General features: G+C 53.9%; 3 protein-coding genes across 3 annotated transcripts; 2 read left to right on the top strand and 1 right to left on the bottom strand.

Moving 5' to 3' along the window:
• Positions 1-2,782: 2,782 nt before the first annotated feature.
• On the top strand, positions 2,783-3,764 carry PG997_012503 (uncharacterized protein; the record flags this gene model as incomplete). Its single annotated transcript, XM_066816817.1, has 3 exons — positions 2,783-2,914; positions 2,981-3,132; positions 3,188-3,764. The coding sequence occupies 3 exons, from the start codon at positions 2,783-2,785 to the stop codon at positions 3,762-3,764; spliced, it is 861 nt and encodes a 286-aa protein (XP_066662509.1).
• A 3,796-nt stretch (positions 3,765-7,560) lies between these two features.
• PG997_012502 (Hyaluronidase) lies at positions 7,561-8,720 on the top strand (the record flags this gene model as incomplete). Its single annotated transcript, XM_066816816.1, has 4 exons — positions 7,561-7,686; positions 7,757-7,998; positions 8,048-8,227; positions 8,309-8,720. 4 exons carry the CDS (start codon positions 7,561-7,563, stop codon positions 8,718-8,720), a joined length of 960 nt encoding a protein of 319 aa, XP_066662508.1.
• A 942-nt stretch (positions 8,721-9,662) lies between these two features.
• Positions 9,663-10,963, bottom strand: PG997_012501 (12-oxophytodienoate reductase; the record flags this gene model as incomplete). Its single annotated transcript, XM_066816815.1, has 2 exons — positions 9,663-10,640; positions 10,706-10,963. The coding sequence occupies 2 exons, from the start codon at positions 10,961-10,963 to the stop codon at positions 9,663-9,665; spliced, it is 1,236 nt and encodes a 411-aa protein (XP_066662507.1).
• Between the last annotated feature and the right edge of the window lie 213 nt (positions 10,964-11,176).

The following is an 11,176-nucleotide window of genomic DNA, read 5'->3' as shown; positions in this document are numbered from 1 at the left end:
GCCAGAGCCCACTTAGACCACTGGCTGAAGTACGGTTCTCATCACGGCATGTCAGAAAAATGCTGCAGCAGCAGCATCAGCAGAGCCGCAGATACGGGGCTGGATGGATACAAACACGGAGCTTAGGGTAGAAACATGGGCGTAGAACAATGTTGTTTCAATCTTCCGTGACCAAACCAAACGGGCGGACAGGTTGCGAGCAATAGGCAGTCTCGCTTATGATAAAGCAAAGAAGCACGGCCTTAAAACCGTTGAACAGCTGGGACTGGAAGACTGGAACGGCCAGGGAGGGGCAGCCGGCTCTCCCTCTCTCTCATGGATAATTCCGTTCCCAGGCCACTGGAAGCCGACCGAATTACCAGTGCTAGCTAGTTGATAGGTAGCAGCCGCAGTTACATTGCATTGAATCAATATCAATATTGCTATTACTGGAATAGCCAGGGCCACCCAGTCCCTGTCGACTCTTCCCATTTTTTCCTCGCAAGGTACCGAGGATGTTGGCAGGTCTGGTTACGATGGGTGTGTCCCAGGGGCTAAGTGTGCAATGTGGGTGGATGACGGAGGTGCAAGGAGCAGAAAAGGAGGGGCGCCTCCCCCGGAGTTTGACTCTTCTAGGCCTCGGCGCCGCAGCAAAGGCGCCCCAAGTGCACCAAAGTCACCCAAAGTCAGCCAAACTCACTAAGGCCGGTTGCCGCAGAGCCGCTGTCGACAGGTGGTGGGGTCACAACTGGCCAATCGACACCCCGGCTTCTTGACAACAAGCGCGTTGATCTGTAACACATTGAGGCAACGTCCTTGACAGAAATATTCTCCGTTGTCAAACACACTCACTTTTCCCATCTCTTCCTGTCCACTCCTCGAACCATTTCCGATACTGCCATGACACCTCTACTCCCCCCCGCCTGCAAGCCTGCCTGCCTGCCCGTCCGCCTGCAAGCCCTTTCCAAACAAGCCGAATGAACAATTTCGCTGAAGATCGTGCGTCCCATTTGTCCCCTCCCCGAGGTACCTGTCAAGTCAAGCCCACACTAGGCCCGGCCAACTGGACATTGCAGTACTACTACAGGAATTTTTCCATCTGGGCCCCGCTCCGTCGACCGACTGTCGAAAACGGCTGGAACAAGGAAATACAGGTGGGAAGTGGTCGGGGGGGGGGCTTGCTTTGCGAATGCCAATCGGCTTGCTGTTTAGGAAACCTACTCCGTGTTCAGATCCCTTAAGTCCACCGAGGAGGGGATTGCAGAAAAGAAGAGGGACGGCCTTTCTCACCCCGTCCGCCGAAACATCTTGCGATCCAGTCGTCAGCTTTCAATGGGACGCCAGATCAGGAAACGTATCGTATTCAAGAGAGGAACAGCCAAAAGAACAACAACATAAGAAATCGTATCCACTGGCAGTTGTTTCCAGTGCTACATATCTGCCTATACACACCAAGACACATACACATGCGCACACCTGATCCGGGTCTTTGTGTGTGGATATGTGTGTATGCATGGTACTCGCCGTCCGTGATGCCAGGGGTATTGTTTGCGATTACTCCTCCATACTTGCCCGACCTGGTGCCAGAGGTAGGCCCAGGGCTTGCGTGCCTGTTTTCTTCCAAGTGGTTCTGTTTTCTGATCCTCGGGTTTGATCTACATCTGGTGTGTGTAAACACCTCCTACATGGGGGTCATATTCCTTTCGCCATCCGAGTGCGCTAGTCAAGAGTTGGACGGACTGTGGCTTGCCCGTCTCTGACCTCTGTATCAACACGATGCGGATTGTATCAACATGGCGATTCAGTTGATGATATCGAACACACATCTCTTGCTTCCATTCACCCCCAATCGCAAAGGGCAAGGCCGGACTACTGCTAGCTCAAACGTCGTCGTTGAGCTGCAACTTACTCACGTTCTCCGGGCTAGACCTAAACGCGACATGGTCGTTGAGGAGGGTCTGAACGTTTAGCTTTGGACCGAATGGATGGCAGCTAAATGCGGATCAAGCCAAGCTTATGCTTCTGATCTTGTCACGCCTGGCCCATCAAAACGCCAGGGTCGCTGGTAAGGCTTGTAACATGGCCGTACGTTGCGGTGTGTGTTGCGGGTGTCCACACCAAAGAGTCTGATACTGGCCTATCCCGGTCCGCCTGGAAGTACGTACCGGGCCCCTGTCATGGTTGATACTCACTTATACTGAGGCTGTGAGATGCATAACCAATATAATGCCTCTCGATTCCCCGTCGACTTTGAGCCTCTTGTTTTGATCTTCCTTCAACACCATCCTCGGTATACCTGTGCATCGATCACGACGACGTTGTTGCGCGCCTCCTTTCTTTTTCCTTCTTCTTCGCAGCTAGCGACCACGCTCTTTTGTCCTGTCCAACTGGCTTGGCTGCTTACATTCTTTTTGGGAAAATACAATACCAACCTACCTACATTCGTATATCGGTGTGATCTGGCTCTTAACGACCATTCAATCGATTCCCGTCTCGTATCTTTGGAATAGCAGTGCCCGGTTTCAATCTCCAAAAGCGTGTCACGCGACAAGACCCAGTTCGACTTAAGGATAGATAGCCTTGGACGAAGAAGGATTGGATACCAGCAACACAAAACGTCCCTCGACTACAGATCGGTTTACCATAACATACAACTTTTATTCTCGAAACTCAACTACGATTCTCTCAGCAGCTAGCTCTGCTCCCTTTTTTCACGACAATTCTTTCAACTTTCGATTCGTAGGCCGCACCGTCTCACCCTTTACGATCACACATACAACTGCTCGGCAAGATGTCGCCCCCAATGCAGTTGAACGCCCATACCAACATGGCTTATCACCCCACGAGCGATGCTCTTGACCGTCATGATTACGGCATCACGAAGAACCGAAAGCTCGCCTCGACAGGAGGAGGCAGAGCATGGAGCGAGGATGAGGTGAGCCAAAGCACGCGGAAGGGGGAATCATGAGCGAGATTTGCTAACCTGCTTTTACCTGAATAGGAGGTCTATCTCCTGCAGACTCGTCTTCAGAAAATGCCCTACAAGCACATTGCCGCTCATCTGAAGAAGACCGAGCTGGCCTGCCGCTTGCACTACCACCAGCTCAGCCATGGTAGCAACCGCCGCAAGCGCACTACTTCTATGTCCTCTACGTCCTCCGGGCACTCTCCGATCCTCCCAACCTCCATGCCTACTCCGATCCGAGAGGCGGTATCACGATCCACCTCGCCTCCCTGGGAGCTCTGGCAGCTACGGCCCGCATTCTCCCAGCCAAATCCAGCTGCCCAGCATCATGACCAACAGCACTGACGCCTCGCCTCGCCTGCCGGCCATCCTTCCCAAGCCGGTCGCCATGAGCATGTCGCAACTTGGCTACCCCACGCCCACTTCCGAAACGAGCCGTGCACTGGCGCCCTCGCCGTTCCCCCAGCAGACACCTGCCAGCCACAACCCGGCTCTTCGCCTGGACTGCTCCATGCCCCAGCCTCCCACGCATGTCAACGTCGACCTGCCCAGACTGCACTCCATCTACGCTGCTCACCGCAATTCTTTCTGGGGAGCCGTTGCCAATGACTACGGAACCGGAGCCAGCCCTGCTATCTTGGAGCAGGCCTGGAAGTCGAGCATGGTCAATGGCCCGGCCCACACGCCGATCACGCCCACGACTAGCCCCAACGACCGGGATATCGGCTACGGCAAGCACGACAAGACCCGGATCAGCGCCATCCTTGGCATTGACGCCAACCCCGAAGCCCTGGAGAGCGCGAGATGGTCCGCCGGCTAGAAGAAGAGCGGAGTGTGGGTGTCGTGGTTGTTTGAGCAGTTCAACCCTCACGAACCCAGTCTCGTAACTCGAAAACACTCTGCACTTCCAATCAAAGACGCGGCCGCTGTTTTGGGGCCCTCTCGCTTTGAGAGGTCCAGCATTGTCTCGAATGCTCAAACTCCTGTGGGCACTCTATCTGCGTCTTTGTCCGGGCGGCAGCCGGTATGATTCCTGGCTGCTGTCTACTCAACGCCCGGCTTTTCAGTCGGCGTCTCCGGCCGGTGCACTTCTCCGGCTGCCGGGAAAGTGGGCGCCGGCCTATCAATGGCTCGCTTCGCTTCTACAATGCATCTTGACGCTTCTTGGGATGTTGTTCTTTGCTTTTGGAATGTATTGGATTTATATCGTTTCGCTTCGCTTTGCCTGGCCCTTAAGGGTTGTTTCATAGAGGCTCTGGGGCAAGAGAGTCTGGAGTAGTCATGTCACACTGGGTTGGTCGTTCAGACCAAATCAAAGACGGCTACTGGCTTGGTGGATTCTTCTTTTCAATTCTTCTCAAGGATCTTGTTGCCTTGACATTGGCGCGCTATTTCCCCTTGGTCTATATGATTAACGATAAGAGTAAACATTAGTCTTATATATGGTCTCGAGTGGTTGAGGACTGGGGAAGAAAAGGGAGAGGGGGTCGAGGAAATCAGCACATGTACGATAGCAACAAGAATAAAACCCCCCGGAGAGCTGCAACTGCACGCTCCTGAGGGATCGGTTTAGACATACTTGCCCATTGCCTCTCGGTTTACTTGGAGTGACTCCTATGCATTATCAATCGATTGGCCCGCCATCATGGTGGTTGCGGCCCTGTCTGTCCCCCTTTGGTGGGGGTTTCATCAGAAAACCGTTTTATTTCAAACGCCTTGATCCATCTAGCGGCGCTGCAATGGCGTGATAGCATGACCAAGAGTCCCCCTAACGACAGGACACAGCCTTGAAGGCCAATGCTGGCAAGTCGGTCAAATCGATCTTGTTTCAATTTATTTGATTTGAAGAACACATCAACTCTTCCCGGACATTGCAGGATGGATTCCCAGGCCGGCCTTGTGTAGAACCAGCTGGGCTCCTCCCTGGTGGAAACGGGGTGTCTCCCCCCCCTGTTGTCTGTGCGCGGCTCCGGCTCTGGAGCTGAGGGCCGCTTATCCGATTAGGAAACTGAACAGAATGGGGGGAGGGGGGAGTGTCTCGTTTCGGGAAACTGACAAATCCATTGATAAGAAGAGGGAGGGCAAACGGTTTCTGCATTCCCATCGCATAACGCGTCCCGGCCGGCACAAGGTGAGGCGCGAACGCGTGTACTACTGGGCTGAGTGACAGGTCCTGAAGCGGGTCAGTCTGTCCGTCCCGAAACCAGCCTCTTGCTGCTGGCTCTCCGTCTGTTAGGCAGGCCCTGGCTGGTGCTTACGATCTGGCTGAGCTCATGGCGTTTGTGGATTGAGGCAAGACATTGGTTCACCCTGGCCGCCGAATAAGGCCGATTTTACATTTGGGGGTTTGATTGAAGCTTCTCAACGCACATATGGGACACCGTGTTCACAGCGTTGAGTCAGGACATGAAGGGGCAGCCTTGCTTGCTTGTGCTGGTATTATGGGAGTGCGATTCAGCTGGAGAGGGCGTCTTGCTAAGCAGGCTCAAGATCACTATCTTTCCCATGAAATATCTCAGCATTGGCTGGCGAGTGTGGCCTACTGGGTCTTCTACCACGCCATCAAAGTGGCCAAGGCGGAATCCATGTTCTTTCTAGTAATGCAGGATTTGAAATCCCTTTGCCCTCTCTTTGACCTTTTGAGCTCAACGATAAGTGTCAAGCACTCACTGGGTGTCATTGCACGGGACTAGGGATGGCTTCTTGGTCTTAGACGAGTTTCGCAACCGTCGAACCGGTGCCTCTCTTAAAACCAGACTTTTGTCCGTCAACCAGAAGGAAACGGTGATATTTATATGAAGTTGTGTTACTGGATTGCGTAGGCGATCAAAATGCCTACGAAGCATATACACCCCCTCCCCCTGAATGTAGCTCTTCGCATTCCATCAGTATAAAGTCTCGTACCCAAGCTTCACGAGTGTCAAGTAGCTAGCAGCAAAGGGCCTTAAGTCCTCGTTTGGAAGTTGTTCAGGGCTTGATGGAAAGCAATATAATAATACATCCCAGTTAGCTTTCGAATATTCAATATCAAGTTTCTCGTTCCAAGCCGCAGTTCCTGTGAGTCCGCGGGTTCTTACCCCTATCTTGTTTTCATGACCGGCATTTTAACAGGTTCAGCATGACCTCGGCATGTGTAGTCTTAGCTTGAGGAGCTCATGTGAGACCTTGTGTGATGCCTTCCCCGGATATCTACGTCCATGATCGTACTCCGAATGGGAAAACGGGTTACACGTTGGTCACTGGGGAGAAACACTCACCGCTGATGAAGCGGTGAGATTGTGGTCTTAAGCCTCCGCATTCCACATTGGGACATAGGTATGACCTAACGCTGGTCTCCTATCTTGCTTCACAGCCTAACTCAGAAGAGAAAACAACGCAGAGGGGAAAGATTACTCAAACAAGTCGCAAAGCACTTTGATAATGTCTCAGCTGCTTCTATTTCGTCATACCACCATTTGGACTTACGTAGTGGTATTTTTTTCAGCTGGCCAGCAATATGAGACCTTTATTTCTGCATGCGTTGCGAGCGGTTTCACATGAAATGTCTGCTGCAATCACGTCTCGAAGACATCGGAGTTCAGAACAAATGGCGGGTTCTTACGGCACAGCAACCTTCCAAAGCAGTGGGCAATGATCATTATGATGAGCCTGGCTCAAATATCCTGAGCGTCATCACACTTGGTTGGTTTTGGGGGGGGAGGGACGAAGACTCGACAAGATTATATAATACATCGAGGCTGATAAATACAGCATCATGGTACAAGGCAATATCTCTTTCTGAGAAAGGGGGCTTGGTTGGCTGCCTTCCATCAGCTAAGATGCAGCCGAAGAGCGAGCCCCCACGTGGTATGCCATGCAAAGGACCCTCGCCAATCGCAACGTTATCACTCCTTTGGGTGGGCAGCCGGGACATGCCACTGCCAAGCTCAGCACCGCGCGTTTGTGGGATCGTGACCCCTGCCGCATCCCATCAGGAACCAGGTCGACCGAGCTCCCGGCAGGGACTCGTTGCCTGCCTGGGGGAGTTGGCTGACCTGACCCAATGTGGAAAACACGCCCAATAGCGGTAATGGCAATCCGATCCTATCCCAAAACGGCCCCGCCTCGGACCTGGCCTCGGACCTGGCCTCGGACCTGCCCTTACATGTGTCACTTGCGTGTATTCCTGGATGAGCCTCACGTGAGATTGTAATGTTTTACTAATCCAGGTGACCGCCAATCAGCAGTTGCATACGAAGACTGCATGGGCATCAGCCCCCAATCTTATGCCGGCAGGAAACCCCCTTTTTACAAGGGCCCATGCCTGTTGTTGCTGGGCGCAATCATGTGGTTCGACCTCGCAGACGGCCTTTTTGGGCATCTTCGTGTAATTATTTGCTCTTGTAGGTTAGGTAGGTAAGCAAGGAAATCCTTCTAGGCCCTCAATATTGGGATGCTCGGTCGATCTTACTTGCGGCGTCCGCATAAGGCTGAAGGATCGAGGGTTCAGTTGCCTGTATATAAGGAGAGTTTCGGACCCCCGATGTTGTTGGGAAGGAGCAAAATATACCACTCAACAAGCAAGACCGAACACAACTCTTCAACCGCAACAGCAACGTAATCAAAACACCAACAAAATGTCGCCCTCATCCAAAATCGCGTCGCTCGCAACGCTACTGCTCGCTTCCTCGTCAGTCGATGCACTGTCGCTCAAGCGAACTTATGCTGGCTCCAACTTCTTCGATGGGTTCAAGTTCATGGCAGTCAGTATCCATTAGCTAGTTCTTCTCCCCTCCAAGGGTCTCGTGAGCTAACAGCAGTCTGTTCTCGAAGGATAATGACCCTACCAAGGGCTTCGTAGACTATCTTCCGCGCAACGAGGCGGAGTCGCGGGGGCTGGTCAAGGTCCAAGGCAACCAGGTTCGGATTCAAGCGGACTCGACCACAAGCTACAACATCAACGACAAAGGTCGGGCCAGTATCAGGCTCGAGTCCTTCGACACGTTCGACAACGGGCTGCTGCTCGCGGATATTGCGCATATGCCCGGATCCGCTTGTGGTATATGGCCAGCATTGTAAGCTCTCAAGCCCACCTGAAAGCTCGTGGGATCTGGTAACTGACAGCTTCCTCGCCAGCTGGACTTTCAACTTTGATGAAAACCCGTATGGGGAGATTGACATTCTTGAGGGCGCCATGTTCCAGGACGGGAACGCCGTGACTTTGTGGACATCGGAACAGTGCCGGTTCACCAACATTGGATCCAAGGAGGAGAGAAACAACTGTAACATAAACGCTGACCCACCGTATGTACTTCCCCCCTGCCCCTAACAAAGTAGGTCGTTAGTTCCCGAAGGAGAGGCTAACAAAGTCGACCCCCTATTTAGCCGCGGCTGCGGATCCATGGGCCCCAGCAACTCGTACGGGACGCCGTTCAACAACGTCGGCGGCGGCGTCTACGCCATGTACCTGCAGGACAAGCGCGTCCGCGTCTGGTTCTTCCCGAGCGCGCAGGTGCCCGCGGACGTGCGGTGCGACAGCCCGAACCCGGACGGCTGGGGCGCGCCCATCTCCGACTTCCAGACCAAGAACGGCGGCTGCGACGTCGCCAAGACCTTCCACACCCAGTCCATCATCATCAACACCGACTTCTGCGGCAGCGGCGTCGACCAGGACTGGTGGGACAACAACGCCGAGTGCGTGCGCGTGGCCCCGACCTGCAACGAATACGTGGCCAAGAACCCGGCGGCCTTCACCGAGGCGTACTGGCTGATCAACTCCATCAAGTTGTTCCAGTGAGCAGCAACCTGATGTGGGAGGGAGAGACTTTAGATGGCACGACAGAGAGACATAGGTAGACTGAGTTCTTATGGTGGGAAACAACGATAGATGGGCCTCTATTAGTGAGGAGGAAGAGTTTTATATAGGACGCTATGTACAACCATATTTTCCAAGCCACGGCTTGCCACACTCTTTGTAAACTAAGATTCCGCACGGACAAGATCATCCCTAATTAGATCGAGTGTCGAGAGACTTTGCACTCGTGGTGTTAACTAGAAAGCCGCATTTAGCGTAAATCGAACTATATGGTCTAGATAGTGTTTAACTATAGGCATATGCACCCCTGAATAGCTTAAAATTAACCTAGCGCTGAGCCCGGTCTACCATATTAGCGGCAGTAGTTCGCGTAGAAATCCGCGGCTATCCAATAAGATGCTACAGATGAGAGACGGCGACTTGGAGACAAGGGTAAATTTCTAGCCAGAGACGTGGCTGTGCCTATCGACCGGTGTTTATATCCGTACCACCGTTTCTTGATTTATGTGGCGCATCAAATAATCACGACATACTCCCATCCGACGCTCCGGTCGGTAGTCCCGGCGCCACTCTTGGCCCTTGGCCCCCTGAACTACGCTTCCCTATCTCAAGCATGCCTTTACAGATGTTGTGTGCTGTGTGCCTCTGCGTCCGCCTTATTAATCAACTGAATGGTACTTTAATGTAATAGGAATGTTTCTCTCATAATACTTAATACCTTGAATCCGTGATAGGGGCTCAAAAGATTTCACTTAACCCTATATAATAACTGGTATACTACGATTGTGAGCCATGAATTCTATCCTTCTTGTTTGTATGTTCTCTTTACCTTGATATCCTGTAATATGTCGTTTGTCTGTCTATGTTTGATGTTACCTGCGGCCCCATGTCTATTATAGTCTACCTAATTATTGTATTGATCGTTTATTTCGCTGGCGTATATCTTGGATAGTCCGTGTACCCGACAGCAGGCTTTTCCGATGGGCCATAGAAGGTACTCCGGTCGTACTTGGCCAAGGGGTATCCGTTGCGGAGCCTCTCCGGCAAGTCGGGATTGCTGATGAAGTAGCGGCCGAAGAGGATGCCGTCGTACTGGCCCCCCTCGGCCACGCCATCCCAGAAGTTGGTGTCGTTGAAGCCGCCGGCGACGAAGAACGGCGTCTCGGCGAAGATGGCGCGGAACAGGGACAGGTCCACCGTCTGTATGCCCCAGGACGCGAGGAACCGCTCCTTCTCGCCGGCCGAGAAGATCTGCTCGAAGCGCGGCTCGATGAAGCTGACGTACGACAGGCGCGGCAGCGTCCGCTTCAGCTCGCGGCAGAGGTGGCCGAAGGTCTCGATGCGCTGCTCGCCGCGCGCCTGGTTGAAGAGGCCGAACGGGCTCAGCCGGACCGCGAGGTTCTCGGCGCCGCCCACGGCCTCGGCGAGCGTGCGCAGGAGCTCCAGCGCGAACGTGCAGCGCTTCTCGGGCGAGCCGCCGTAGGCGTCGGTGCGCCGGTTGCTGTTGGAGCTGAGGAACTGCTCGACGAGGTACCCGTTGCCGGCCATCAGCTCGACGCCGTCGAAGCCGGCCGCCATGGCCCGCCTGGCGCTGTCGACGTGGTCCTGGATCGTCTGCCGGATCTTCTCTACCGTCATCTCCTCGGGCGGGTGGTCTGCGTACTTGACCTGCGTGCTGGTGTGCGCGGGCGGGTAGGGGAACTTCTCCTCGGGGTCGTCCCAGGGAACGGCCGAGGGCGCCTGGATCGGCGTGCCCGTCATCTGCGGGATGTTGGCGCGACCCGAGTGCCACAGCTGCGCATAGATATAGCCCCCTTTGGCGTGGACGGCGTCAACGATGGATTTCCAGCCCTCGGCCTGCTCGGGGAGGAATATTCCAGGCACGCCTGGCATGCCATTACCCTGTGATAATCCTTCTGGTTAGGGGACCGGTCTGAATATTCACCAAACAAGGAAGGGAGACGAACCTCAAGTGAAGGCGGGATTCCCTCGGTCACAAGCAGACCGCCATCTGTGGCCCGCTGCGAGTAGTACTCCTTCATAAGATCGTTGGGAACCCATAGTCGATTGGGGTTCTCCGGAGTTGAATCTTTGTTCACCGGAGTGCCTCTGTTCCGTGTCAACGGAGCGAGGATGACGCGATGCTTCAGCGTGATCTTCCCATTCGCGATCTTTAGGGGCTCCAAGAGCTTCGAGTTGGTGCGCGGATCGGCGAGAGAACCCATGATGATGAGAGTAGCTCAAAACGGCTGGCAACTGACGTTGGGTAGAGTGGTGTATGTAGGTGTGTGGAAGGATGGGTGGTGCGTGAGATGTCGCCAAAATACTGCCTGTTCATCAGGCCCTTGGCTCCGCTGGATCGGCTCAGCCGGCCACGATGCTTCTCGAAGAGATCTTACCTCGCCCCCTGCGTCCCACATGGTGAAGAGCCTTTACCG

Source organism: Apiospora hydei (genome assembly GCF_038363865.1).
Source record: "Apiospora hydei strain CBS 114990 chromosome Unknown utg000009l_segment0_segment0, whole genome shotgun sequence".
Lineage (NCBI taxonomy): Eukaryota > Fungi > Ascomycota > Sordariomycetes > Amphisphaeriales > Apiosporaceae > Apiospora > Apiospora hydei.
The sequence above is the reverse complement of the archived record's forward strand: the minus strand, read 5'-3'. Positions and strand labels throughout refer to the sequence as shown.